The sequence below is a fragment of the Procambarus clarkii genome, chromosome 5 (assembly GCF_040958095.1).
Source record: "Procambarus clarkii isolate CNS0578487 chromosome 5, FALCON_Pclarkii_2.0, whole genome shotgun sequence".
NCBI lineage: Eukaryota > Metazoa > Arthropoda > Malacostraca > Decapoda > Cambaridae > Procambarus > Procambarus clarkii.
In genome coordinates this window covers 2,832,801-2,860,147 of record NC_091154.1, presented here as the reverse complement: position 1 = coordinate 2,860,147, position 27,347 = coordinate 2,832,801, and the positions used below count along the sequence as shown (strand labels likewise).

Below are 27,347 nucleotides of genomic sequence, written 5' to 3'. Positions count from 1 at the left end.
GATATATATATATATATATATATATATATATATATATATTTATATATATATATATATATATATATATATATATATATATATATCAACATGAGAGGCCCGAGACTGTTCAACACACTTCCACTACTTATAAGGGGTATAAATGGCCGAACCTTCGCAGTGTTCAAGAGAGAACTCAATAAACACCCAAAGGTGTTTGGATACCTGATCAACCAGGCTGTGACTTTTAAGTCAGGCTGCGAGCAGCAATGTCCAACAGCCTGGTTGACCAGTCCAGCAATGAGGAGGCCTGGGCGATGATCGGGCCGCGGGGACGCTAAGCCCCCGAAAAAAACACAAGGTAACCACAAGGTAAGGTAACAATCATGACGCAAGAGCCATGATGGGGTTAAGAACAAAAAGATTCCTAAGTACTTAAGCAACTGCTTCGTGAATCCGGCCCCTGGATCAAAATACAACAGTGGTGCCTCAGTGCACAAATTTAATCCATTCAAAAAAATGAAACATAACTTGAATATTTGTACACCTAAGAAATTATGTAAATTTATTTAATCCATTACACAAATTCAAAAATATTAGCTGTTAAGTACATTTTATACAGACTACAGTTGCACTTCGACATACGATTGCCCCTACTTACGATAATTTCGAGTTACGATGTAAATTTCATCGAAAAATGCGCCTCGACATCCGATGGTGTCGTCGACTTCCGTTATTTGTTGGTACACGTTCAGGTCAACCGAGCGAGTGGTTCCCGGTCACACGGCCGACCTGCCTTAGTTTACTACAGCTGCCCGCTTAGTGACGATCACGCCTATAAGAAATTCCGCTTCTGTGGTGAATTTTTGCATTTTGAACATTAAAGTAATTATTATATATCACGCCATGAGTCCCAGGAAAATCAGTGGTAAGGCTCAACATATGAAAACCCATGTAAGGATGACCATAGAGCAGAAACAAGAGTACAGAATGTCTCTTCCTCAACAATTAAGAAAATGTGTGCAATATGGGAAGAATTGCAAACCTTTGCTGAAACGACTCACCCAAATCAAGCTGCAGTAGGCCGTTGCCTTAACCTATTCAGTGACACTGTGATGCATCATTACAGACAAATGTTAAAACGAAGGGAAAAACAAATGTCTTGACAAATTTGTAGTGAGACAAACAATCACTGAACCACAACCAGGTCCTAGTGGTATTCAGGCAAAACATAGGAGAGAGAGTACCCCAGAGAAAACATCACTGCCTAATGTGATAATGGAAGGGGACTCCCCTTCCAAACAGTAACAACTCTCCTCCTCCCCCTCATCACCATCTTCCATACGCCATCAAGAGCCCTCCATAAAGGTAAGAGTAACTTTAGTACTGCATTGTAGTTAGAAAAAAAAATTGTATTCAGTATAAAATGTATTTGTATGTTAATATTTTGGAGGGTGGGGAACAGATTAATTCAATTCCCTTTATTTCTTATGGGAAAAAACGCTTCGACTTACGATCCATCTCTGGGAACGGATTAGCATCGTAAGTCGAGGTCCCATTGTACTCATATTTTTTTAAACACAAAACAATAAGGAAAAATATAATGTGTAAATAAAATAAAAGAACATTTAACTGGTTTACCTGTATTGAGGATTCTTGTCGGCATATGGAAGATGGTGAGGAGAGAGGGAGGCGGGTAGGTGTTAGTGGTTGGATGTGGAGTTCCCTTCCATTGTAAGATACATCAGGCACTGTTGACATTTCTGGAGTACTCTCTCTCTTGCGTTTTGTAGGCATACCACTCGGACCATGTTGTGGCTGTCTGGCTGTTTTTCTCACTAAATATCTGTCTAAAGACACTTGCTTTTGCCTACGTTTTAACAACAATTGTCTGAAGTGAGGCATCACAGTGTCATTAAAAAGGTTAAGGCAACGGCCTATTTTAGCATGCTCTGGGTGAGTCATTTCAACAAAACTTTGCATTTCTTCCCATACTCTACACCACTTCTTAATTGTTGAGGAAGGGACATTCTGTACTGCCTCCTCCTCCTCCCCTGAAGAACTGGCCTCAGCTGTCTCTTGTTGCTGCTCCTTGTGAAGGGCTAGGAGTTCTTCGGTGGTCAGTTCTTCGCTGTGTTCCTCCACCAACTCCTCCACATCGGCACCATCCAACTCCAAGCCTAATCTCAGGCCCAGAGAAACAATTTCCTCGACAAGAGGCACTGCAGGTTCAAGCTCAAACCCCTCAAAGTCTCGTTCTGGATCACATACAGGCCACAAATTTCTCCAGCCAGAGATCATGGTTCTTTGAGTCACTTCTTCCCAGGCTTTGTCTATGAGACTTATACAACTCAAAATGTGAAAATGGCTTTTCCACAACTCTCTGAGGGTGAGACTTGAGTCCGAAGTCTCTTCAAGACATCTCCGGAGAAGTGCCCTGGTGTAAAGTTTCTTAAAATTAGAAATTATTTTCTTGTCCATAGGCTGGATAGGAGTGGTGTTGGAAGGAAGGAACTTTATTGTAACAAAACTAAACTCCTCCAACAATGACTCCTCCAAGCCTGGAGGATGAGCATGAGCATTGTCCAGGAGAAGCACGGCCTTGAGTGGCAAACTTTTCTCCTGCAGATATGTTCTGATGGCCGGGCAAAACACTTCATTAACCCACTCGGTAAAACATTGCCTTGTCACGCATGCCTTACTATTAGCCCTCCACATCACATTCAGTTTGTTTTTGTCCACATTATATTTTTTGAAAACACTTGGATTTTCAGAATGATAAACAAGCAAGGGTTTAATTTTCAAATCCCCACTTGCATTACCACACAGCACAAGAGTTAGCCTATCTTTCATAGGCTTGTGTCCGGGCAATGCCTTCTCCTCCTTAGTAATGTATGTCCTCTTTGGCATTTTTTTCCAGAATAGCCCCATCTCATTACACTTAAACACTTGTTGTGGTAGATATCCCTCACTCTCTACAAATTCTTTAAATTCAGCAGCAAATGTTTCTGCCACTTCTTTATCTAAGCTGGCAGCCTTCCCATTCCTCACAACATTATGAATACCACTTCTTTTCTTAAATTTCTCAAACCATCCCCTACTTGCCTTAAAGTCTATTGTATCTGCCTCACTCATTCCGGGGGTTTTCTTTACAAGGTGTTCGTACAATAACTTGGCTTTCTGACAAATGATGGCCTCTGAAACACTATCACCCTCTAACTCCTTGCTGTTTATCCAAATTAACAACAACTTTTCCACATTCTCAAGTGTTTGTGGTCTTTGTTTTGTGATTGTTCTTACACCTTTTGCCACATTAGCACTCATAATGACCTTCTTCTTGGCAAGTATAGTGCATATCGTTGACGTGGATTTGTTGTACTGCTTAGCTACTTCAACAACCCGCATACCATTTTCATGTTTACGAATGATCTCTTGTTTTTGCTCTATTGTCATCTTCACATATTTTCTAATAGGTTGAACTTTACTATTGATTTTCTTGGGACCCATGGCGTGATATACACTAAGAACTTTTATGTTAAGCCACGAAAATAAGAACAAAAACTATGAATATGTTCAGAGAGAGACTACAAGCGCGGTTATCACTAGGCGAGTATGAGCCTAAACTGATCTTGACTTTACAACGACAAGTATGAACGAGCAGTTAGTAAGCTGAAGCGAACGTCGTACATTAAAGAATATTTTCCGAATAAATTGTCTTCATAAATCGTACTCAGATGCAATCTTCCACAGAGCTTCGATTATCAGTGTCTTGGAGTGACGTCTTAATCATGGTCCTGACGGCATTATGAGTACCAGTCACTCTTTCTATTTCTCTTCACAATAACACAAGGTTTTGACTCTTCTACTTGGCAATACGTGTAGTCTCTTCGTGTTTATGGTACGTGCAGTTTAGGTGAAAGTTTTCAACCTCACGTGGTCTCTCTTTGTTTATGTTGTGTCAGCAGATAGTTGGTCGGTTAGTTCCCAGAGTTGGGCGGTTAGTACAAGGTGTCGAGCGCTTAGTTTTGGAATCTGATCTGTTTCCTTAGCTGTGAAACATCTTTTACTATAGCTGAAAAACACCTGTTACACTATGTAACCAATACTCCTATCCAATTACGATGGTGTGATCCTATGTAATGATCTCTGAATATGTTAGATATTAAGTCACTGCACATTCTCTCATGTTTATTATACATATATAAAACGCTGAACTGTAATGCCAATCCTGACCTTAAAAGCTTCATAGAAGGTTGTAACAGAACCCATGAGCACCACACCAGAAATAAATACAGTTTTGATATTCCTAGAGTACGACTTAATCAAACTAGAAATGCTCTACAAATCAAGGGACCCAGAATCAAAAAATAAAAAAAATAAAAATGTTGATTTAGGTAAGGTACATACATAAAAGAGATTTTACAAAGAGTGATGGATTTATAGTTAGAGCTAGTACATACAATGCCTAAAGCCACTATGACACAAAGCGTTTCGGGCAGGAAAAACTTAAATGACTAAAGCTTAATACTAATTGAGCATAAAGAGTAAAATGAAAACATGGAATGAAAACATAGCTGAAAAAGCAGCACAAATGCAATTCTGTCGACAAACAGCGCTCTTTAAAAAAAACAGACATTGGTTGACAATAGAGGGGTAAGGTAGGTTACAGGGAATTTATTAGGTAGTGTTTAGTTTTCATCTTAAACTGGTTGAGAGAGGTACAGTCTTTAACATGGTTGGGAAGGTCATTCCACATTTTGGGTCCCTTGATTTGTAGAGCATTTCTAGTTTGATTAAGTCGTACTCTAGGAATATCAAAACTGTATTTATTTCTGGTGTGGTGCTCATGGGTTCTGTTACAACCTTCTATGAAGCTTTTGAGATCAGGATTGGCATTACAGTTTAGCGTTTTATATATGTATAATACACATGAGAGAATGTGCAGTGACTTAATGTCTAACATATTCACATATTACATATCGCTAACATATTCATAAGATAAAGTAAATAAAACAGCCAAGCTAAGGATGTTTCCCATTACCTATTTTGGTTATACAAGGAAGGCCACTGAGAAAAAAATCACATTTGATAAAAAGAGCCATGCATCTATTGATCATTCATTATTATCATGTCTCTTAAATGTTACTAGTGATAGGGTTTCACTACATCCCATGTATGACTGTGTGCACACAGACAGACTGTGCACAATAATCAAAATAACTATTGAAGCCTTGGAAGTGAATTTCCTTGGAAGTGAATTTCCTATATATGTGCAATGTGCAATGACCTTCCCAACCATGTTAAAGACTGTACCTCTCTCAACCAATTTAAGATAAAAAGAAGCACTACCTAATAAATTGCCTGTAACCTACCTTACCCCTCTATTGTCAACCTATGTCTGTTTTTTTTTATTAAACACCGCTGTTTGTCGACCTAATTATATTCGTGCTGCTTTTTCAGCCATGTTCCCTCCTTTCTTATTTTTATTTTTATTTGTTCTCAACACATTTTTTTTTTTTTTTTTTTTTGAGATATATACAAGAGTTGTTACATTCTTGTACAGCCACTAGTATGCATAGCGTTTCGGGCAGGTTCTTAATCCTATGGTCCCTGGAATACGATCCCCATGATGAATTGTTTTTACAACCAAGTACCCATTTTACTGTTGCGTTAAACAGAGGCTACAGTTAAGGAATTGCGCCCAGTAAATCCTTCCCGGCCAGGATATGAACCCATGACATAGCGCTCGCGGAATGCCAGGTGAGTGTCTTACCACTACACCACGGAGACTGTATGAATACTTTTATACTATACTATACTACTTTATATATTTATACTTTAAACTCAATTAGCATTAAGTTTTAGTCTTTATTGTTTTTCCTGCCCGAAACACTTTGCGTAATAGTGGCTTTAGGCATTGTATGTACTAGCTCTATCTATAAACCTAGCAATTTTTGTAAAAAATCTCTTGTATGTATGTACCTTACCTGAATAAACATTTATTTATTTATTTATTATTTATTTATATATTTATTTACCTCAAGTCCATCATTACCCAGCAAAAATCTGCTATCAGACTAATAACAAATTCTGCTTTCAGACAACACACAGCCCCCTTGTTTACCTCCCTAAACATGCTAAACATAATCTCACTCCACAAATTCTCTTGTTTCAGCTACATTTACAAAACCCTGTTCTTAAATGCAAATCCTGCTCTGAAACTCTCCCTGGACAGATGTAATAGGACCCATTATCACCACACCAGAAATAAATATCTCTTTGATATACCCAGAGTCAAACTTAATCTGTGTAAACACTCTATGCAAATAAAGGGACCCAGTCTATTGAACTCACTTCCTAATGAATTGAAAAGTTGTCCAACTTTCGCGTCATTCAAAAACAAAACTAAAAAGGACCTAATTTCATCTTCATAGTTTTTTACCTTGTTGCTTTAAAATTGCACTGTATCTAGTGCTACCCAATCTCCCAATCTTTATGTACCCAATTCAAACAACTTTACCATTGTGATCATTGCTGTCTTCTTATACAGTATGCGCTATCAATTTGCTTTATGGTGCCTATTAATCTTGTCTAAATTACCAATCAAGCTGTCAATGCAGTCAATCAGAGCTACCAATGTGCTTTAATATACCCACTAATCTCTCCCACTTCATTTTCTTTTTTCTTGCAATGTATCTGTTATAATTTTATTAATTCTGCTAGAATTTACCTACTTAAAATTATCTGTTAGATTAAGTACCTGCCCGAAACGCTGCGCGTACTAGTGGCTTTACAAGATTGTAAATACCATGCTATGTATTCTCTCTAACCCAATGTACCTTCTTGTATATAAATAAATAAATAAATAAATGCCAGAATTGTTAAAATGATGTACTTTGCATACATCAGATCTTTAGTGGATTATGCTGCACCTCTGCTTGTTTTGATGCCTGAAAGAAAACTTGGAGGGCCTGAAAAAGTGCAGAACGAAGCCTTGAGGATAATCCTTGGGTGCCCTTGTACCACAAAGATACTTAATATGAGAAAGGAACTTAATAATTCGAGCGTCGTTGATTGTGTTACTGAAATTAACTGTCAAATTGGTATAAAAATGCTTAGGCTAACTCATCCTAATCCTTGCACAGAAGCCCTCCAGAATTTCTTTATTGAAGATCAGCATTGTTCCAAATGGATAACAAAAACTGGAACTCAACTCAGAATGTATCTGGTTCATGATCTGTACCAAGAGAAACAACAACGGCAGTTTCCTGCACCATGGGAGGTTACACCCTTTCCAGTTTTAATCCCTCCCTTTCCACCCAAGAAGCAAATTAGAGATCAGCCCAAGATTCGTCTTGAGGCAAAGCTCAACGCCTTAAGCCATATTGATGCTCTGTCCACAGAGCATTCTCTCTTTCAAATTATATACACTGATGGTTCCCTACACCGCCCCACGGGTGCAGCTGGAAGTGCAGTTGTTCTGACAATGGGCGATGGCTTGTACTTTGAGTGGGGAGTCCGTATAAACAATTGGGCCTCTACCCTTCAGACTGAACTATTTGCCTTGATCCTTGCACTGAAATGTGTACAAGTCTCCAAACTTGATACATTAATTGTAAGTGACTCCTTATCATCCTTAAATGCTCTCAACTCTTGAAGACATAACTGTAACATGCTCGTGTCTGAAGCTAGACACAAATACAACAAAATTATTAATGATAGTAACAGAGTCCATTTCATGTAGAATACATCTCATGTTGGCCTCAGAATGCATGAATGAGCTAATGAGTTAGCTGAAGAATCTGCCTTTAAAGGAGAAATTGAATATAACCTTGGATAGTCAATAAGCAGTCTGAGAGCAATAGAACACCAAGAACTTCAATAAAATCTTGTATTCACCTAGTTGTGCTTGTGGGGGTTGAGCTCTGGTCTTTTGGCTCGCCTCCCAACTGTTAATCAATCAACTGTTACTAACTACTATTTTTTTCCACACACACCCCAAGGAAACATCCCATAACAGCTGTCTAACTCCAGGTACCTATTTACTGCTAGGTAACAGGGGCATCAGGGTAAAAGAAACTGCCCATTTTGTTTCTCGTCAGCACCGGGAATCGAACCCGGGACACAGGATTACTTGTCCAGCATTCTGTCCACAGAGCTACTGGCACCCCTAGATGCCAGTAGCTCTGGCACCACTAGATGCCTAGATCACTTTGTAGATCTGAGGCAAAGTAAAATCAACACCAGTAATTCCAATCATCATCATTATACTATCATACAAGAGGAGCCACACATCTATGGTTCATCCAATAAAATCAGCAGACTTCTAGATGTTACAGTACTACTGCTCGGCTTAGACTCGGTTACAAGTATCTCTGGGAATTCTCGTTATCTGCTGATGTAGACCTGACCAAATGTAAACTGTGTCAACAAAATTATTCGCACACCCTCCGTCACTATGTGATGGACTGCGAAAGATTACTTGAATTCAGAAACAATTCTATAACAAATGTTCCAGCAATGTGTAAATATTTCATTCAAAATGATCTGCTGCCAGAAGTCTTAGCCAAATATCCCCAGTTTGCTAACTGTACGTTATCAAACTATCTAAGTTATTGTAACCTATCCACCGCTGCCCACTGGATGGGGGGCGGTGTGCAGGATAAACTTATCAATTGTGACACTAGCTCTATACATATGTCAGTTGCTTAACTTAGAAACTGTACTTGTGGTCGGTGTCGAGCCCATTGATGATGTGACGATATGCATTGAATTTTGTTACTATCTCATCAAGACTGTAACTTGTTAAGCTAAATGAATTGTTGGGGTTCAGCCCCTGAGTCCATTATGTGCATCTGTAACCCATTCCAATACAACTCACAAGCTGGGTATGGGGTGAATAATAAATGAACTAAACTAAAACTTAAAACAAAGTCAAGTGCCCTTGTTGAGATACCAACTCTAATCTACAAGAAAGCCTCTAGATTTCTATCTCCAGCCATTGCAATGCTCTACAACAAATCACTTGAATTCCAAACATTTCTGGATATTCTAAAAAAAGCGAGAGTAACCCTATTCCATAAATGTGGTGATCTCAATGATGTCAACAATCTCAGACCTATATCAATTCTGCCAACCTTGTCAAAAATATTTGAAAAGCTAATCTACAAGCAGCTTTACTCTTAAATAGCCAAACACAATATATTTAGCTCTTGCCAATATGGCTTCAGACCCAAAAAAGCACTAATGATGCAGATTAGTATGATTAACTTGATACATGCAGCTCTTGATAAAAATGAGTTCCCTGTTGGGTTATTTGTTGACCTACTTAAGGCTTTCGACACTGTCAACCACCAAAACCTTTTTCTTAAATTACATCATTATGGAGTCAGAGGTAATACCCTGCAATACCTTCAGTCTTACCTTAGTGACAGGCTCTAATGTTTCTGTGAATGATTTCATTTCTCCCAGCCTAACCAGTAAAGATTGGTATTCCATAGGGCAGTATATTGGCTCTCTTTCTCATCTACATTAGTGACCTTCCAAATGCTTTTCAACACCTCAAGCTAATTTCATTTGCTAGTGACCCAATCTTCATTTTCTCCAGTCCTGACTCTCTTATTCTGAATGATACAGTGGATACCGAACCAAATTAAGTCCATCTTTGGCTAATTGCTAACAAACTCAACCTTAACATTGACAAAACCTTTTATATTTTGTTTGGTAATAAATCCTCATATCATATTAATCTAAGAATTAACAGTAGCCAAATTAGTAACAAAGTAGATAGTAAATTCCTTGGTGTTCTCATCTGAATTTCAACAAGCTGAATTTCCAGTGCCACATTCAAAATACTGGACAGGTGTATTGCAAAAAAGTTTCTAAAACTGTTGGCATTCTTTCTAAGATCAGACATTATGTACCTCACATTGCCCTTGTAACACTATTACTCTCTCATCTATCCTTATCTCAATTACGGTACCTATGTTCGGGGTTCTACTACCCAAAATCATCTACGTCCTCTAGTTACTCAACACAAATCTGCTATTAGAACAATAACAAACTCTGGCCCCAGACAGCACTCGCCCCCCCTACTTAAATCTTTGAATATGATAGATGTTAAGTCACTGCACATCCTCTCAAGTGTACTCTAAAATATATAAAACTCTGAACTGTAATGTCAATCCAGACCTTAAATGCTTCCTAGAATGTTTTAACAGAACCCTTGGGCTCTACTAAAAACAAATACTGTACCTATATGATATTCCAAGAGTGCAACATAACCAAACTAGAAATGCTCTACAAATCAAGGGACCCAGAATGTGGAATGACATTCCCAATAATTTCAAAGGTTGTACCTCTCTTAGTTTAAGAGAAGTTTAAGAGAAAACTAAGTATTACCTAATAAACTCCATGTAACCTACCTTACCTCATAAATGTCCACCTATGTCTTGCTATTTTCAAACTATTAATTATTGAGAATCTTGTTTAACTGTTGATATCTGCCATGTATAAACTTAAAACAAATTGTAATTTCTGCTTATTTAGTTAAAATTCCCTCTGCAGTTCTGTTACATTTTCTGATTTTCCATCCATCATGTAATTATCATCATTCTCCTTTTCTTGTTTACCTTTTTTAAATTCAAGTTATGCTTTTGTTCTCAGTATTAACCAATGTATGTATCTTTACCTGTATAAACATCTTATCTTATGTGAAAAATATATGTTACCTTGGCAGAAAACTTGAGATTATTATTAAAGCTTACTCAAAATATAAAGACAGTCTTTTTATGCCCCTTTAAGCAAAACTAAGAACAAAGACTCGGTAGGACCCTTAAGAGATGAGAGCAACCAGGTTCTAGCTGACGATAAAAAAGGCAGCCAACCTCTGAATTGTTTATATAGAAAGGATTGGAGTCTGCAGGGAAGAAGATTGAGGATCTATCAAATGTGCTTTTATAAATTCTAAGGGAATGAGAGAGATGACCATGATGAAGACTGGAGAATACATCAACCTGGAAGATTGGATAACCTTGGCCTTGGAGGAGGTACTTAATATCATCATAAGTCTTCAAGGTCTCTGTGCCCAGTTGAGAAGAAAGAACAACTGTGCCGATGCTTGCATTTAATTAGACATTTTAGACCCATACTGGGGACCCAATATGCAAGACAGGGCAGCTGGTGGGCAGCCATTGCCTTTGAAGGGGCCTCAACAATGTGCGAGACAAACTAGGTAGGATTAAATGTAACATATATACCCAAAGCGTCTACAAGAGGTTTGTGGATTTGTAAATCATCATGGCAGGTAAGGTCATCATGAGAGATACCAAAACAGTGTACTTAGGCCACGTATCAGGGCTAAACAGATCCTGGTACTGTACATAGCAGTGATTAAGGGGAAATATGTAGGCTTGATTGCGAGAGCGCCATGGACTCCAATTAACGAGGAATATAGAAGGTATAGAAACCTTTTAACCAAAAACCAAAGATGGAGTCACTCCAGGTGATGAGGTTGTCACCACTGGCAACTTGGGGCTTGACCTTGCCAAGAAAGTGGCTGGGGATTGGAGTGGATTGGTAGGTTGAACCAAAGACATGGCTGGGTCTGGGCACATCATAGTCAGTGCAATGGAGCTCATTCATTCATCACAGCCACACTTGACCCAAGGGGGAGGGGGAGGAGGCTAGTCACCCAATACACGAACCTGAGAAGAAGGAATGCTTTCGGAAGACATGAAAATACTCAGAAATTGGACTTTACAACCCTGTACCTCCTTCCACTGAGAAGTCCAACAAAGAGAGGTACAAGCACATGGGCAACTTCTGGGGTAACAAGACAGTAAACATAGGTAACCACTGAGGTGTCTGAAGATTACCCCAGGAACCAATAAGGGTTATCAACCCCACAATGCCCACTTCACTCAATATCTAACCAGGCAAGCTAGCCAAATGAGCCGATTGATTCTGATGGGCCACGCTGAACCTTCCCTTTTACCACCGATTCCCTACCAAGGAAATGTGTTGCCCGTGTGCCACATGGGCATAATTCACTCGTGCACCATCATAGCAGGTAGATGACGGAAGCACAAGCCATAAGCACATGTCCATGAGAACCACACTCACCACATCAAGGCAGCACCATTGAGAGGTGTGTATATTTGTAACCCCATTCCATTTGTGTCCATTTGCTCACATTCCAGGTATTATGTAGTTAAGTGTTGGTGTTCACACTTCAGATGTCATATAGCTTATACTGTGCCACTCTTAAATACACAAACATGTTTACTTTGAAAAATACACTATTTCATCTTTTACAATTTATTAAAATATAAAAAATACAACATAAAAAAATACTATACACATTTCTTCTGCTTTCTGTTTCTTCATGTGCTTTTTGAGTGTTGTACAGATCATATATCAACACTCTCTGAATCATCATTTAGGGGCTCATAATCGTCAACTTTATAACTTTCGTTGTGTGTAGGTGATGCTGAGGGCTGAGTAGCATAACCAGCTTGAGAGCTCAAGCTGCGTGTGCTGCTTGTCGTTACTATGTTCTTGGCGACATACCCACAAATTTTGTCTCGGGTGGCTGATGTGCACTGGATGCCTCAGGTGCAGAAGGGGATCTTCGTGTACCAGGCGAGAGTTTGAAATGTTGCGGAGCATCTAATATCATCTGAGGATGATATACACAATACAAGGGTTAATATGAAATCTCTACACATACAAATAAATCCCAGTATGTTAAATATATTTTATGATTATTATAATTATTATATGGAAATAGCAAATTATTAACAATTTCCAATTTTAAACATATTAGAGTTAATGTTTAAGGATAAAAAGTTACATACAGTAGTATACTGTAAAGTTCTATGATAAATGACAAATCAATTCCAAATAAAAATACCGTATCTTTTAATGGTTCTCGTTAAAAATAAAAATACACATCAGACACCCAACCCACAGATCTGAAAAATAAAGGTATTGGCGACGTTTCCGTCTGTCCATGAAGAGTGTGAAGTTGTATAATGGTTGCTCAACCTTATAATGATCTGCACCACACTAAAACTTAATCAATTTTCAGATTTGTCGGTTGGGTGTCTAATTTTCAGCCATATTAACTTTGGCTTATTGTTTGCAACAAACACATTAATGAATCAAAAGCAAAATGTCTGAGAGTATCATTCCATCATATTCCCTGATGACGGAATGTGATCATTCCGTCATCAGGGTATACATACAATGTCTGGGTCACCAATGTTAGTTTTTTAAATATTGCTCACTAACTATACTGATCTTTCTTATACCACTATATCACCAGCGGGGACACATGGACCAATAACTATACTGATCTTCCTCACACCACCACCACCACCAGGGGACACATGGACCAATAACTATAGGGATCTTCCTCACACCACCACCACCAGGGGACACATGGACCAATAACTATAGGGATCTTCCTCACACCACCACCACCACCAGGGGACACATGGACCAATAACTATAGGGATCTTCCTCACACCACCACCACCACCAGGGGACACATGGACCAATAACTATAGGGATCTTCCTCACACCACCACCACCAGGGGACACATGGACCAATAACTATAGGGATCTTCCTCACACCACCACCAAAGGACACATGGACCAATAACTATAGGGATCTTCCTCACACCACCACCACCAAAGGACACATGAACCAATAACTATAGGGATCTTCCTCACACCACCACCAAAGGACACATGGACCAATAACTATAGGGATCTTCCTCACACCACCACCAGGGGACACATGGGCCAATAACTATAGGGATCTTCCTCACACCACCACCAGAGGACACATGGACCAATAACTATAGGGATCTTCCTCACACCACCACCAGAGGACACATGGACCAATAACTATAGGGATCTTCCTCACACCACCACCACCACCAGGGGACACATGGACCAATAACTATAGGGATCTTCCTCACACCACCACCACCACCAGGGGACACATGGACCAATAACTATAGTGATCTTCCTCACACCACCACCAGGGGACACATGGACCAATAACTATAGGGATCTTCCTCACACCACTATACATAAATATTGAAAGTTTCAAGACAATATGAGAAGGTGTTCAAACATTACATAACACTGAAAATAGATTAATTCAAAAGTATTTAGACCTTTCGACATTATAAAGTAATTCTTTGGAGGATACAGTTCCTGACATAATATTAAAGCCATCAATGAGGTCAAGACCAATATCCCCGAGAGCCTCAGGCACATGCACTACTAACTTGTCCATGATGACAGCTTCAATATTTTCTCATAGATACACAATACTGGTATAACCTTCCTTCTTGAGGTTATCTTCTTGAGCATCTTTGTGATTAAATTGTCATAAAGTACATAATATAAATAAAGAGCTGTAATCAAAGATAAAACGATCACAATATAATTTTGACAACTTCTACCTGGTTGTGATCAGACGTTTCACTTTTCACATTCATAGAGTTAATGTCAATGAAGACGAGGTCTTTTCTGTCTTCCTCTCCCATATCTTGTCTGTCTTCCTCTCCCATAACACGCATATTATGAGAGCAGTCACTAGAATCTGCCTGACCCTCCACTTCCAACGGCTCTGTTGAGAAATGAATAAACAGATTCACTGAATGATACAGCACAACTTCTCTGGAGCCATAAGAGTGAGGTCAATGGTGCCACATTAACAAAATACATCTTACCTCAAGACCAGGTATACAAAGCTTGGCTCAACTTCCTAACAGGAAGTGTCAAACTAGGAAGACACGACATTGTGGCCCAACAGAACCTTTGAGCTAATCCCTAAAGGATGGAACACTCTTAGTCTGTCTCCTGTCCAACAGCAAACTTCAGCTGTAACAGAATTATGGTTGATGTGGAAGGGAATTTATTAGAGTTTCTGGATAATGCGGAAATGTGCATAAAATTGGGCCAGTCTGAAAAGTCACATGGAAAACAATCTTGGTTAAAACTGTTATTAATTTTTTTTGTCTACAGTATTTGAAAATCAATATTTAATATTGCTATTAGTACTATAGTGTCCTCTCTACTTCAGATAATCAGAGAACGATTCTGGACTGTAATTCTAATGATTCATCTGTATCTGCGTTGACCCCCACCATGCATTAGAGAGAAACATACTGCTGTTTTCCCCAATGATCATGTACTGTACTCCTGTGTGCTTCACTTACTAGTTTATTATTAAATACATTAAATGACTCTTACCATGTTTCACCTTAATTTCATTGTCGTCTGTGCAGCAAGCCCAGCCTCTGCATGTGTCATCTTCCTGAAAATATTAAAAATATGAATACAGTAATAATAAAAGTACAGTACTATAACAAAGGTATAATAATACATTAATAATAATTTCATCCAAGCAGCAAGCTCAGCCTATGCATGTGTCATCTTCCTGAAAATTTAAAAAATATGAATACTGTACAGTAATAATAAGAGTACTATAACAAAGTTATAATAATACATTAACAATAATAACAACATATGACTAATAACTGCAAGATGAGAGAGTGCCGCTCACCATAGTTTCTTCAACTTTAATGTCCTTGCAGGACTGTTGAGTCTCTTCAGTATTCTGCTGGCAACGAGTCTCGCTTCCTTCTGGTGAATCAGCGATGGCCATCTTTGTTGACTTCTTACTCACCCGGCCAGAGCGAGATACCTACAAGAAAATAATGCTTTTACAATAACATCATTTGTGATTGCTGGTCATGTAACCTGTTTTCTGAAATTCCTGAAACGAGCAACTTTATGAAAAAGAGGACACAGATTTAACCTAAGAAAAAAAAAGGTGCCCCAAAAATATTAGAAAGTTCTCTTTTACAGAGTGGTAGACAGTTGGAACAAGTTCAGTGAGAAAGTTGTGGGGGACCAAAACCATCAGTAGTTTCAAAGGGTTATATGACAAAGAGTAATGGGAAGACGGCACACCACAAGGATAGTTCTCATCCTGTACAGCCCGTCCTCCAAAAATGGGGTGGTAAATGTAAGAAGACAAATACATAAGTGCAATTATGTACTATTCATAGCAATTAGGAATTGTACTTATTTTCACTTAGTATTAAATCGTACTGTCAAATATATTGTGAATATTTGAGTTTACCTGAAAAACTGAATAGAAAACCACAACCTCACCTAACCATCTTAGGTTTTGAAGATAATAATTTTATTGCTTCTTAATTACAATTAATACTTAACCTATAACTATATTGATATTACAGTTTTATAAAACTAATAAAACAAAACTAAAATATATCAATAAATTGTAAAGTAACTCAGGATATTTTAAAATTTTGTATAAAATCTATATTTTTAATAAACCTGAAAAAGAAATTCCTGATATTTAAAACTTGTGTATTGCCAATTGAAATTGAAAACTTCATCCTAAAATTCTGAGTATCTTAACAGAAAACGAGGAGAATTAAATCAGGGGAGGGGGTTGGGTAAATGTAACAGCCCCATAAGTGCAATTATGCACTGTTTATGACAGTAAGAAAGTGTACTTATTACACTTAGTATTAAATCGTACTGTCAATTCGGAGGAAGGGTTGTCCTGTAACTGCACTTCTACAAGACATGCAACTTCACCAGCATAATCAATACTATTAATTTATACTGATGGGATTATATTGATCTCAAATTCTGCTACAATGTGCCTATTTGTACCTTTTTGTACTATTGGTACCTATTTGTACCAATGTACCTATCACATCATTCTTGGAGGAGACTTCAAAATTGACCTAAGTCAACAAAATACTGTAGCCCCCAAGTCGACTGTTTCCTAAACAGCATGAACGCCTGTATGCTAATCCCCACAATCACCAAGCCCACCTGAGTCACTCAAACATCTGCCACTACCTGTCAGCGTAGGGCAGCTGACAGCTGGGTGGAAAGCACTTCGGATTGGTAGTCCTGAGGTTTCGGGTTCAATCCCCGGTGGAGCCAGAGACAAATGGGCAAAATGTTTCTTTCATCCTCATGCCCCTGTTACCTAGCAGAAAATAGGTACCTGAGCATTAGACAGCTGCTATGGGCTGCTTCCCACAGGATGTGTAACATAAAGGAGGCCTGGTCGATGACCGGGCCGCAGGGACGCTAAGCCCCGAAATCATCTCAATATAACCTCAAGATAAGATAACCTTGGATCATGTATGGACTAACATAACAGCTCCCCTTGCATCTGGTATAATCATTGACAGAACAGCTGACCCTATCCTACCATCCTTAGAGCAAACATGGACATAACACTACCAGAAAACAAGAAACTTACATTCAGGCTACACAGTGAAGCAGCAATAGGCAACCTCACAAATGCACTTCACAATATTAACTGGGAATCTGAATTCAATAATACACAGGGTATAAATTCATTAGCTAACCTCTTCCTTTCCAAAACTCTAAGCCTCTACAACACTCATTATCCCCTGCTCATCAAGCAAGTAACTGATAAACAATCTGTGGCTCACAAGTGGCATATCCCAATCAATCAACAAGAAACATGAATATGAAAAGAAACTTAGGATTGGCCTAGTTACAAAGGAAGTAGTTAAAAGGTACTCATCAGTGCTTCCCAGTATCATAAGAAAAGCTAAACTTTCCTATTATGAGAGTAGATGCAAAGAAGCAAAAGGCAACATGAAAAGTACATGGAAAGCCATCTCTAACATCCTAGGAACTAAACAACACTCACATTACCAGATAAAACTCTCAAACGATGGCTATACACCTGCAACTGATTTAGAAACGGCAACTGAATTTAATAGCTTCTTTTCATCGGTTGGTGCTAACCCTGCCAGAAAAATCCCACAGACTCAGACACATGTTAATATCTCACTCTCAGGCAGCTATCCAAACTCTCTTCTCATTTCACCAGTCAGCCCGACAGATGTTGTGGCCATGATACACTCACTAAAATATACTGTACATCAATGATCTGCCTAATGTCTCTAACATTCTTAAACCTATATTGTTTGCTGATGATACTACCCTCATATACTCGGACCCCAACCCACACATATTAAATAATGTTGTGAATAATGAATTAAAAAAGTCCACTTAGAGATGTCAACCAACAAACTCTCATTAAACATAGAAAAGACCTACTATATCTTATTTGGAAGCAAATCAACAAATGAAATTCAGCTTCAGATAGATAATGTTCAATTAACATCATTAACTCTATGCAAATAAAGGGACCTACTCTATGGAACTCACTCCATAATGAATTGAAAAGCTGTCCAACTTTTGCCTTATTCAAAACAAAACCAAAAAGTATCTAATTTCATCGTCATAGTTTCCTACCTAGTGCTTTAAACTCACACTGTATCTAGTGCTACAAAAGCACCTGATATATATATATATATATATATGTACCTAAGCCATACAACTTTACCATTGTGATCATTGCTGTCATCATATATGTGCTATCAATATGCTTTTAGTGCCTACTCATCTTTGTCAAATTCTCAATCAAGCTATCACTGCTATCAATCAAAACTATCAATGTACTTTAATATACCTACAAATCTCTCAAATTTTTCTTACAATGTACCTGTTAACATTTTATAAATTTTGCTTGAAATTGCCTACTTAATATTATATGTTAGATTAAGGACCTGCACGGAACGCTGCGCGTACTAGTGGCTTTACAAGAATGTAAACACAACATGCTATGTACTCTCACAAACCTAATGTACCTTCTTGTACAGTACAGTATATAAATAAATAAATAAATAAATAAATAAAGTAAATATTATTTATTTTTATAAAAGTAATAATTTTTAATAATAAATTACTTTTATTTCTATAAAGGAATGAATTTAATCCATCCCCAAAAATGCAACGTAACCTGAATATTTGTACACACAAGAAATAAGTGATAAGAAGTAATGTAAATTGAATTAATCCATTTCGCACCCATATATAATAACTGGAAAGTACATTTTATACAGAATAATACTCATTTTTTTTTTTAAACACAAAACAATAAGGAAAAATATAATGTGTAAATAAAATAAAAGAACATTTAACTGGTTTACCTGTATTGAGGATTCTTGTCGGCATATGGAAGATGGTGAGGAGAGAGGGAGGCGGGTAGGTGTTAGTGGTTGGATGTGGAGTTCCCTTCCATTGTAAGATACATCAGGCACTGTTGACATTTCTGGAGTACTCTCTCTCTTGCGTTTTGTAGGCATACCACTCGGACCATGTTGTGGCTGTCTGGCTGTTTTTCTCACTAAATATCTGTCTAAAGACACTTGCTTTTGCCTACGTTTTAACAACAATTGTCTGTAGTAAAGCATAACAGTGTCATTAAAAAGGTTAAGGTAACGGCCTATTTTAGCATGCTCTGGGTGAGTCTTTTCAACAAAACTTTGAATTTCTTCCCATACTCTACACAACTTCTTAATTGTTGAGGAAGGGACATTCTGTACTGCCTCCTCCTCCTCCCCTGAAGAACTGGCCTCAGCTGTCTCTTGTTGCTGCTCCTTGTGAAGGGCTAGGAGTTCTTCGGTGGTCAGTTCTTCGCTGTGTTCCTCCACCAACTCCTCCACATCGGCACCATCCAACTCCAAGCCTAATCTCAGGCCCAGAGAAACAATTTCCTCGACAAGAGGCACTGCAGGTTCAAGCTCAAACCCCTCAAAGTCTCGTTCTGGATCACATACAGGCCACAAATTTCTCCAGCCAGAGATCATGGTTCTTTGAGTCACTTCTTCCCAGGCTTTGTCTATGAGACTTATACAACTCAAAATGTGAAAATGGCTTTTCCAGAACTCACTGAGGGTGAGACTTGAGTCCGAAGTCTCTTCAAGACATCTCCGGAGAAGTGCCCTGGTGTAAAGTTTCTTAAAATTAGAAATTATTTTCTTGTCCATAGGCTGGATAGGAGTGGTGTTAGAAGGAAGCAACTTTATTGTAACAAAACTAAACTCCTCCAACAATGACTCCTCCAAGCCTGGAGGATGAGCAGGAGCATTGTCCAGGAGAAGCACGGCCTTGAGTGGCAAACTTTTCTCCTGCAGATATGTTCTGATGGCCGGGCAAAACACTTCATTAACCCACTCGGTAAAACATTGCCTTGTCACGCATGCCTTACTATTAGCCCTCCACATCACATTCAGTTTGTTTTTGTCCACATTATATTTTTTGAAAACACTTGGATTTTCAGAATGATAAACAAGCAAGGGTTTAATTTTCAAATCCCCACTTGCATTACCACACAGCACAAGAGTTAGCCTATCTTTCATAGGCTTGTGTCCGGGCAATGCCTTCTCCTCCTTAGTAATGTATGTCCTCTTTGGCATTTTTTTCCAGAATAGCCCCATCTCATTACACTTAAACACTTGTTGTGGTAGATATCCCTCACTCTCTACAAATTCTTTAAATTCAGCAGCAAATGTTTCTGCCACTTCTTTATCTAAGCTGGCAGCCTTCCCATTCCTCACAACATTATGAATACCACTTCTTTTCTTAAATTTCTCAAACCATCCCCTACTTGCCTTAAAGTCTATCGTATCTGCCTCACTCGTTCCGGGGCTTTTCTTTATAAGATCATCATGCAATAGTCTTGCTTTTTCACAAATGATAGTCTCTGAAAGACTATCACCCGATAATTGCTTGTCGTTTATCCAAGTTAACAATAACTTTTCCACATCCTCAAGTGTTTGTGGTCTTTGTTTCGTGATAATTGATACACCTTTTGCTACATTAGCACTCATAATGTCCTTTTTCTTAGCAATTAAGGTGGATATCGTTGACTGAGATTTGTTGTACTGTGTAGCAAGTTCAACAACCCGCATACCATTTTCATGTTTACGAATGATCTCTTGTTTTTGCTCTATTGTCATCTTCACATGTTTTCTCTTAGGTTGAACTTTACTATTGATTTTCTTGGGACCCATGGCGTGATATACACTAAGAACTTTTATGTTAAGCCACGAAAATAAGAACAAAAACGATGAATATGTTCAGAGAGAGACTACAAGCGCGGTTATCACTAGGCGAGTATGAGCCTAAACTGATCTTGATTTTACAACGACAAGTATGAACGAGCAGTTAGTAAGCTGAAGCGAACGTCGTACATTAAAGAATATTTTCCGAATAAATTGTCTTCATAAATCGTACTCAGGTGCAATCTTCCACAGAGCTTCGATTACCAGCGCCTTGGAGTGACGTCTTAATCATAGTCCTGACGGCATTATGAGTACCAGTCACTCTTTCTATTCCTCTTCACAATAACACAAGTTGCTGTCTCTTCTACTTGGCAATACGTGTAGTCTTATAACGGTTCTATTGTTACGTAAAGTATGGTAACAATAAACATAGACACTAAGAGAAGATTCGCTACTCTGCTTATATGCTCGGGCAACACCTCACCTCATACATCTCCAAAGACAAGAATATTAACTGCAAGTAGGGAAAGGTTTGTATCCATAATTAGTACTAAGAAGAGCTTTGCTTCTCTCGTTAAGCTAATGCTTCTGGAGCGAGTATATTATCGCTACAGTCTCCTCGAGTTCATAGTACGTGCAGTTTACGTGAAGGTTTTCGGCCCCACGTGAAGTCTCTCTTTGTTTACATCAGCAGATAGTTGGGCGGTTAGTTCCCAGAGTTGGGCGGTTAGTGCAAGGTGTCGAGCGGTTAGTTCCCAGAATTAGTACAAGGTGTCGAGCGGTTAGTTTTGTAATCTGATTGGTTTCTTAGGTTCTTACAACCCCTGAAGGCCTTGACGTGCTGTGGAAAAGGGAGTGGGGGTCCCTGTGCTACTTGAATACTGTAATTAAGATTCCTTATTGATTATGCTGCACCTGTTATTTCTTGTTTTAGTAAAGGTAGGATGGGCAAGTTGGAGAAGGTTCAAAATGAAGCCATGAAAATTATCTTAGGATGCCTCAAGAAATGCTATTTTTGAGATAATGAGGATGGAGTAAAATCTGAAGAGTATTGAGTATAAAATTTCAGAGATAAATGTAGCCTCTGCCATTAGATTAATGAGAGGTGGGGGAGCTAATGAATTAATCCTCTCGGTTCAACAAGTGGGAAGTAATGATAAAGAAGAGAGCATATATGAGTACCTTATGCTCTAATGTTATAAAGTATGATGTTATTACAGAGTGTATTGATGTGCCTAAGAGACAATTCACACCACCATGGGAGGATTGTAATGTAGATGTAGTAATTACTCCCTTGCAAAAGAAAAAAAGTATGTATGAAATAGGAGAGCTGAGGACAACATATGATTGTATAATTAGAAAACTGCCTACAGAAAACCCTCTACATGTATATTGTGATGGGTCAGTAGCTAGGGATGGGAAGGCAGGATGTGGAGTCTTGATCAGGGAGTACACTGACATCGGTACTGTAGATACTGTTATTGGACGCCGCTTAACTGACAATGTCTCTTCAACGCAGGCTGAACTCCAAGGTGTATTAGCAGGATTACAGGAAGTTGTCAAATGTGGTAAAAATGCTTGCTTCTTTATTGACAGCAGAGGAGCGTTAGAGTCTTTAAATAGCAGACGCCCAGTTTATCAGAATATTGTGATAGAGTGTAGAGAGAATGTTAAGAAATTAGAAAAAACTGGGTATAAAGTAAGATTCATGTGGATCCCTTCACATGTGGGAATACTGTTGAATGAGGTAGTTGATGACACAGCGAAGAGAGCCACTGAAAAAAACTCTTGATGATGTTGTATGTCAGTTAACATTGAAACAAATAAAAACAAGACTAAAGGTGATTCAGGAGGGTGAAGAAATGATAAAGAGAATGGCAATGGTGGACAGTAGCAACACACTTAAGAATTATTCAGTAATAAATACAAACTCGTCCTTCACTTATGGTAAAGGAAAGTTTACTTGGAAGGATTCAATTTACATGAGATTAAAATTAGGATACAAATATATCTGGCAATACGGTGTTGATGTCAGTGAAAAAGATAAGGAGTGTAAATTATGTAGTATGCCGCACGCCCACACCTTAGAACATTATGTATTAGAGTGTCAACTTATTGATAACTATAGAAATAAGGAAATAAATAGTGTACCACATCAAATTGTTTGGATGTGTGATAATGGTATAATAGACAGTATACTTAGGAGCTACAAGAATTTTGCCCCAAGAGTGTAACACTTATATGCTGTACTTACTATATTAACCTGCAATGTTAAATGGGATTCTTGTAATGTTATTTGTCTATTTTACTCACTGAATTTGTGCGCCCCTTGAGGGACTTGAAGTAGAGGGGGTAGACATAGCCTAAGCTACTCTATCCCTTTGAGATGTATTTCTTGCTTATCTCAATAAACATACTTGAACTTGAGGACGTGAAACATCTTTTTACCATAGCTGAAGAACACCTGTTACACTATGTGAGAAATATCTGTTACCTTGGCAGAAAACTTTTGAACGTTATTATTACAATTTTCTCCAAATATTAAGACAGACCCCAAGTTGTTTATGCTTATTTTTACCTGTATTTACCAGAGGGCCACCGATTTTCTAGTGGCCTTGACCAGGACAGGAAGCCGGCGGCTTGTCAGACACCTCCACCCCATTTGTCTTCATGATTTTATCGAGATTTTTTTTATCACTGCTGAATTTTAAAATTCAGCAATGTTTTGGCATTTACGGTTTCGGCGGGTAGGCAGTTCCATGGGTTTATAACCCTGTTGGGCGAAAAAGCATCAGCTTTCTGTCTTACATTGTGGCTTCTTGTGCTTGAAACAGTTGGATCCTTAAAAGATGAGATCAGGGAAGTTATAATTGTTGATAAAGAGGCAGCCAACTTCTGAGTTAATACTTTACATCACTGTTAACACCGGAAATAGTAGACATTAGAGGGCGCCCGGTGGCTAAGTGTTCAGCACTTATCAGGACTCGTAATCCTCGGGACCGGGGTTCGATCCCCCGGCAATGACGGAAAAGAAATAGGCAGAGTTACTTTCACCCTGATGCTCCTGTTCACCTAGCAGTAAATAGGTATCTGGGAGTTAGATAGCTGCTATGGGCTGCTTCCTTGGTGTGTTTATTCACTTAGTTGTTCTAGCGGGGGTTGTAATATGCAAATTACATACGTCTTAATGAAAAAGGCAGAAAGAGCTCAAGAGAAAATACTCAGGCTTTCTGTTTTTGACTAAACAAATTATTATGTATTTCCAGATTCGTTTTTACCAGGTCTTTTTTAAGTCTAAACTTACCCCATTTATATCCATTGTTTCATACTCTGTTTTGTGTTGGTTTATTTAACATATTATTATCTCCTTTGTTAGGAAATGTAGATGTTTATCTCTCAGAATGTTTGGTAATATGTTTATTGTTTGTGATGTGTGTCTATGTATATATTAACACGATGTACTGAACGGGGTGAGAATAGCTTGAGCTACCTCATCCCTTTGTGTGTATTTTACCTCAATAAACTTATTTCAATTTCAATTTCAATCTCCTTTGTTATTCCCTTTTTGTCCATTTGTATACTATACTACGTCACCCATAACTCATTGCCTTTCCAGAGAATATAAATGAACCATTTTTGAATCTCTCTTCATATAATAATAATAATAATAATAAACAAAATATTTCTAATTCCAAGAGTTTCATCTTATCACCCTTCTCTAACCTCGTTAGGTGAATTCATGTCATGTGAAGTATGGCGACCAAAACTGAACTGCATCATACAAATGGGGCTGAAGAATAACATTGTTTTACTACTAACACTTCTAGAAATAAATCCCATTTACCTCATTCCCATCATTTATGTATTGATTACCTTGCCTGAGGACCACCTGTTACCTCATTACCTTGCCTGAGGACCACCTGTTGCTTCATGACCTTGGCTGAGGACCACCTGTTGCTTCATTACCTTGGCTGAGGACCACCTGTTACCTCATTACCTTGCCTGAGGACCACCTGTTACCTCATTACCTTGGCTGAGGACCACCTGTTACCTCATTACCTTGCCTGAGGACCACCTGTTACCTCATTACCTTGGCTGAGGACCACCTGTTACCTCATTACCTTGCCTGAGGACCACCTGTTACCTCATTACCTTGGCTGAGGACCACCTGTTACCTCATTACCTTGCCTGAGGACCACCTGTTGCTTCATGACCTTGGCTGAGGACCACCTGTTGCTTCATGACCTTGGCTGAGGACCACCTGTTGCTTCATGACCTTGGCTGAGGACCACCTGTTACCTCATTACCTTGCCTGAGGACCACCTGTTACCTCATTACCTTGGCTGAGGACCACCTGTTACCTCATTACCTTGGCTGAGGACCACCTGTTACCTCATTACCTTGCCTGAGGACCACCTGTTACCTCATGACCTTGCCTGAGGACCACCTGTTACCTCATGACCTTGGCTGAGGACCACCTGTTACCTCATTACCTTGCCTGAGGACCACCTGTTACCTCATGACCTTGCCTGAGGACCACCTGTTACCTCATTACCTTGCCTGAGGACCACCTGTTACCTCATTACCTTGGCTGAGGACCACCTGTTACCTCATTACCTTGCCTGAGGACCACCTGTTACCTCGTTACCTTGGCTGAGGATCACCTGTGACCTCATTACCTTGTGGTGACATTGGGGTCACAACTGAGACGTCCTGCCTGGGTTTAATTCCCATAGCAAGACATAAGGCCTTGTGCAGTTTTGTTTATACACCTGATTCTTCTCTTCACCCAGCAGTAAATAGGTACCCTGGGAGTTAGGCAACTATTGTGGGTTGCATCCTGGGGAGGGTCAGTGGCCTAGAAGGAGCCTCAATATACATAAAGGTTTCCTGTCCCAAACTGGAAAACATAAGATGAACTAGATACTAAAATGTGGATAGGAGTTGTGAAAACAAGTACTAGACAATAAACATTGTATTGTTTAGCTGATTTACCTGAGGGCCACTAACCCTAGTGGCCTCGATAAGGACAGGAAGCCGACGGCTGGTCAAAGGTTTTCCCCCTCCCCTTTGCCTTGATCTTTTCCAGATATATTTTTTAAATCCAGCAGTGTTTTGGCATTTAGGTCTTGGGCGGGTAGGCGGTTCCATGGGTTAATAACCCAGTGGGTGAAAAAGCATCTCCTGTTCTCATTTCTACATTGTGGCTTGTTGAGCTTGAAATATTTCTACATTGTGGCTTGTTGAGCTTGAAATATTTCTACATTGTGGCTTGTTGAGCTTGAAATATTTCTACATTGTGGCTTGTTGAGCTTGAAATATTTCTACATTGTGGCTTGTTGAGCTTGAAATATGTCTACATTGTGGCTTGTTGAGCTTGAAATATTTCTACATTGTGGCTTGTTGAGCTTGAAATATTTCTACATTGTGGCTTGTTGAGCTTGAAATATTTCTACATTGTGGCTTGTTGAGCTTGAAATATTTCTACATTGTGGCTTGTTGAGCTTGAAATCATTGTTTTGTGCCAAAATGTGAAGAAATAGGAATCATTAAAAATTTATTTCACAATAAAATTGCAATACAATGCATATTTACAGAAAGATGCAAATTCAGTAGACGTTCATGGGAGGAAATGGTATACATTAACTGAAAATTTTATCAAATAGAAATTATTTTGGAAAGAGGTAAAGCACAGAGTCATTAAATACAGTTAAGATTGTCAATAACTAGCATATAAGGTGTAATGAGCATATAAGGACAATAATTATATATGTACATACATTATCCATACTTTTTTGAGGTGGGGAGGCAATAGTCCAGAGGCAAATACTGTATAATGAGTAGGCCGGAGATATTAAATAATAACCATTGAAAATATTACTCATCCATTCATTGTATCATTCACCATACAATGGGTCAATGCTCTAATAACGAATTCCTGGATGGTCCAAACAGTGCCTTCGATACAAATTGTTCAGTGGAACAAATAAATATTACAGGTTGTTCAGTAAGCAGTTAGATAGAAGTATTTGGGCAATGTTTCCTGTCACCTGATGCCTTTGTTCACCTAGCAGTAAATAGGTACCCAGGAGTTCCCCCAACTGTTACAGAATTACATGATTATAATGATTATCTTCATCATTATCATCTCCTCCTCCAGATCACAACTCTGATCTCCATATTGGTTCCTTTTTAAAGTCATCCTAAAATCTTATGTTGGGTTTTTGTCGTTTTTACGAAAATTTCCCGTAGTTTCTTCAACCTGATCACATTGTCCCACACTGTTGTTTTTCTTCTCATATGGCTATAGAACAGCTCACTATGTTCGCATAGTTAATATATTAGTATCTTTCAACTGCTGTACATATTCAATCAGGTTTATTATGTAATAATACAGTACCAGAACTGTAT

General features: G+C 38.6%; 2 protein-coding genes across 2 annotated transcripts in view; both read right to left on the bottom strand.

Moving 5' to 3' along the window:
• LOC123765272 (uncharacterized) overlaps positions 1–3,963 on the bottom strand; it is a 45,463-nt gene extending 41,500 nt beyond the window's left edge. Inside the window, exon 1 of the mRNA XM_069338344.1 lies at positions 1,618–3,963. Within this exon, the coding sequence (XP_069194445.1) occupies positions 1,618–3,483 (1,866 nt within the window). The 5' untranslated portion in view covers positions 3,484–3,963. The remainder of the gene's footprint in view (positions 1–1,617) is intronic.
• An 8,315-nt stretch (positions 3,964–12,278) lies between these two features.
• Positions 12,279–21,634, bottom strand: LOC123765267 (tigger transposable element-derived protein 1). Its single transcript, XM_045753795.2, has 5 exons — positions 19,080–21,634; positions 15,563–15,703; positions 15,250–15,313; positions 14,457–14,623; positions 12,279–12,655 (listed from the first exon to the last, which is right to left on the bottom strand). The coding sequence occupies exons 1-5, from the start codon at positions 20,943–20,945 to the stop codon at positions 12,527–12,529; spliced, it is 2,367 nt and encodes a 788-aa protein (XP_045609751.2). The 5' UTR covers positions 20,946–21,634; the 3' UTR covers positions 12,279–12,526.
• Positions 21,635–27,347: the final 5,713 nt, after the last annotated feature.

Excerpts from the sequence above, each read along its gene's own strand:
- LOC123765267 (XM_045753795.2), bottom strand. The coding sequence starts at position 20,945 with ATGGGTCCCAAGAAAATCAATAGTAAAGTTCAACCTAAGAGAAAACAT. Across the intron at positions 15,704-19,079 it reads GACAAGAATCCTCAATACAG|GTATCTCGCTCTGGCCGGGT; the intron begins GTAAACCAGTTA and ends ATTTTCTTGTAG. Across the intron at positions 12,656-14,456 it reads AAACGTCTGATCACAACCAG|ATGATATTAGATGCTCCGCA; the intron begins GTAGAAGTTGTC and ends TATCATCCTCAG.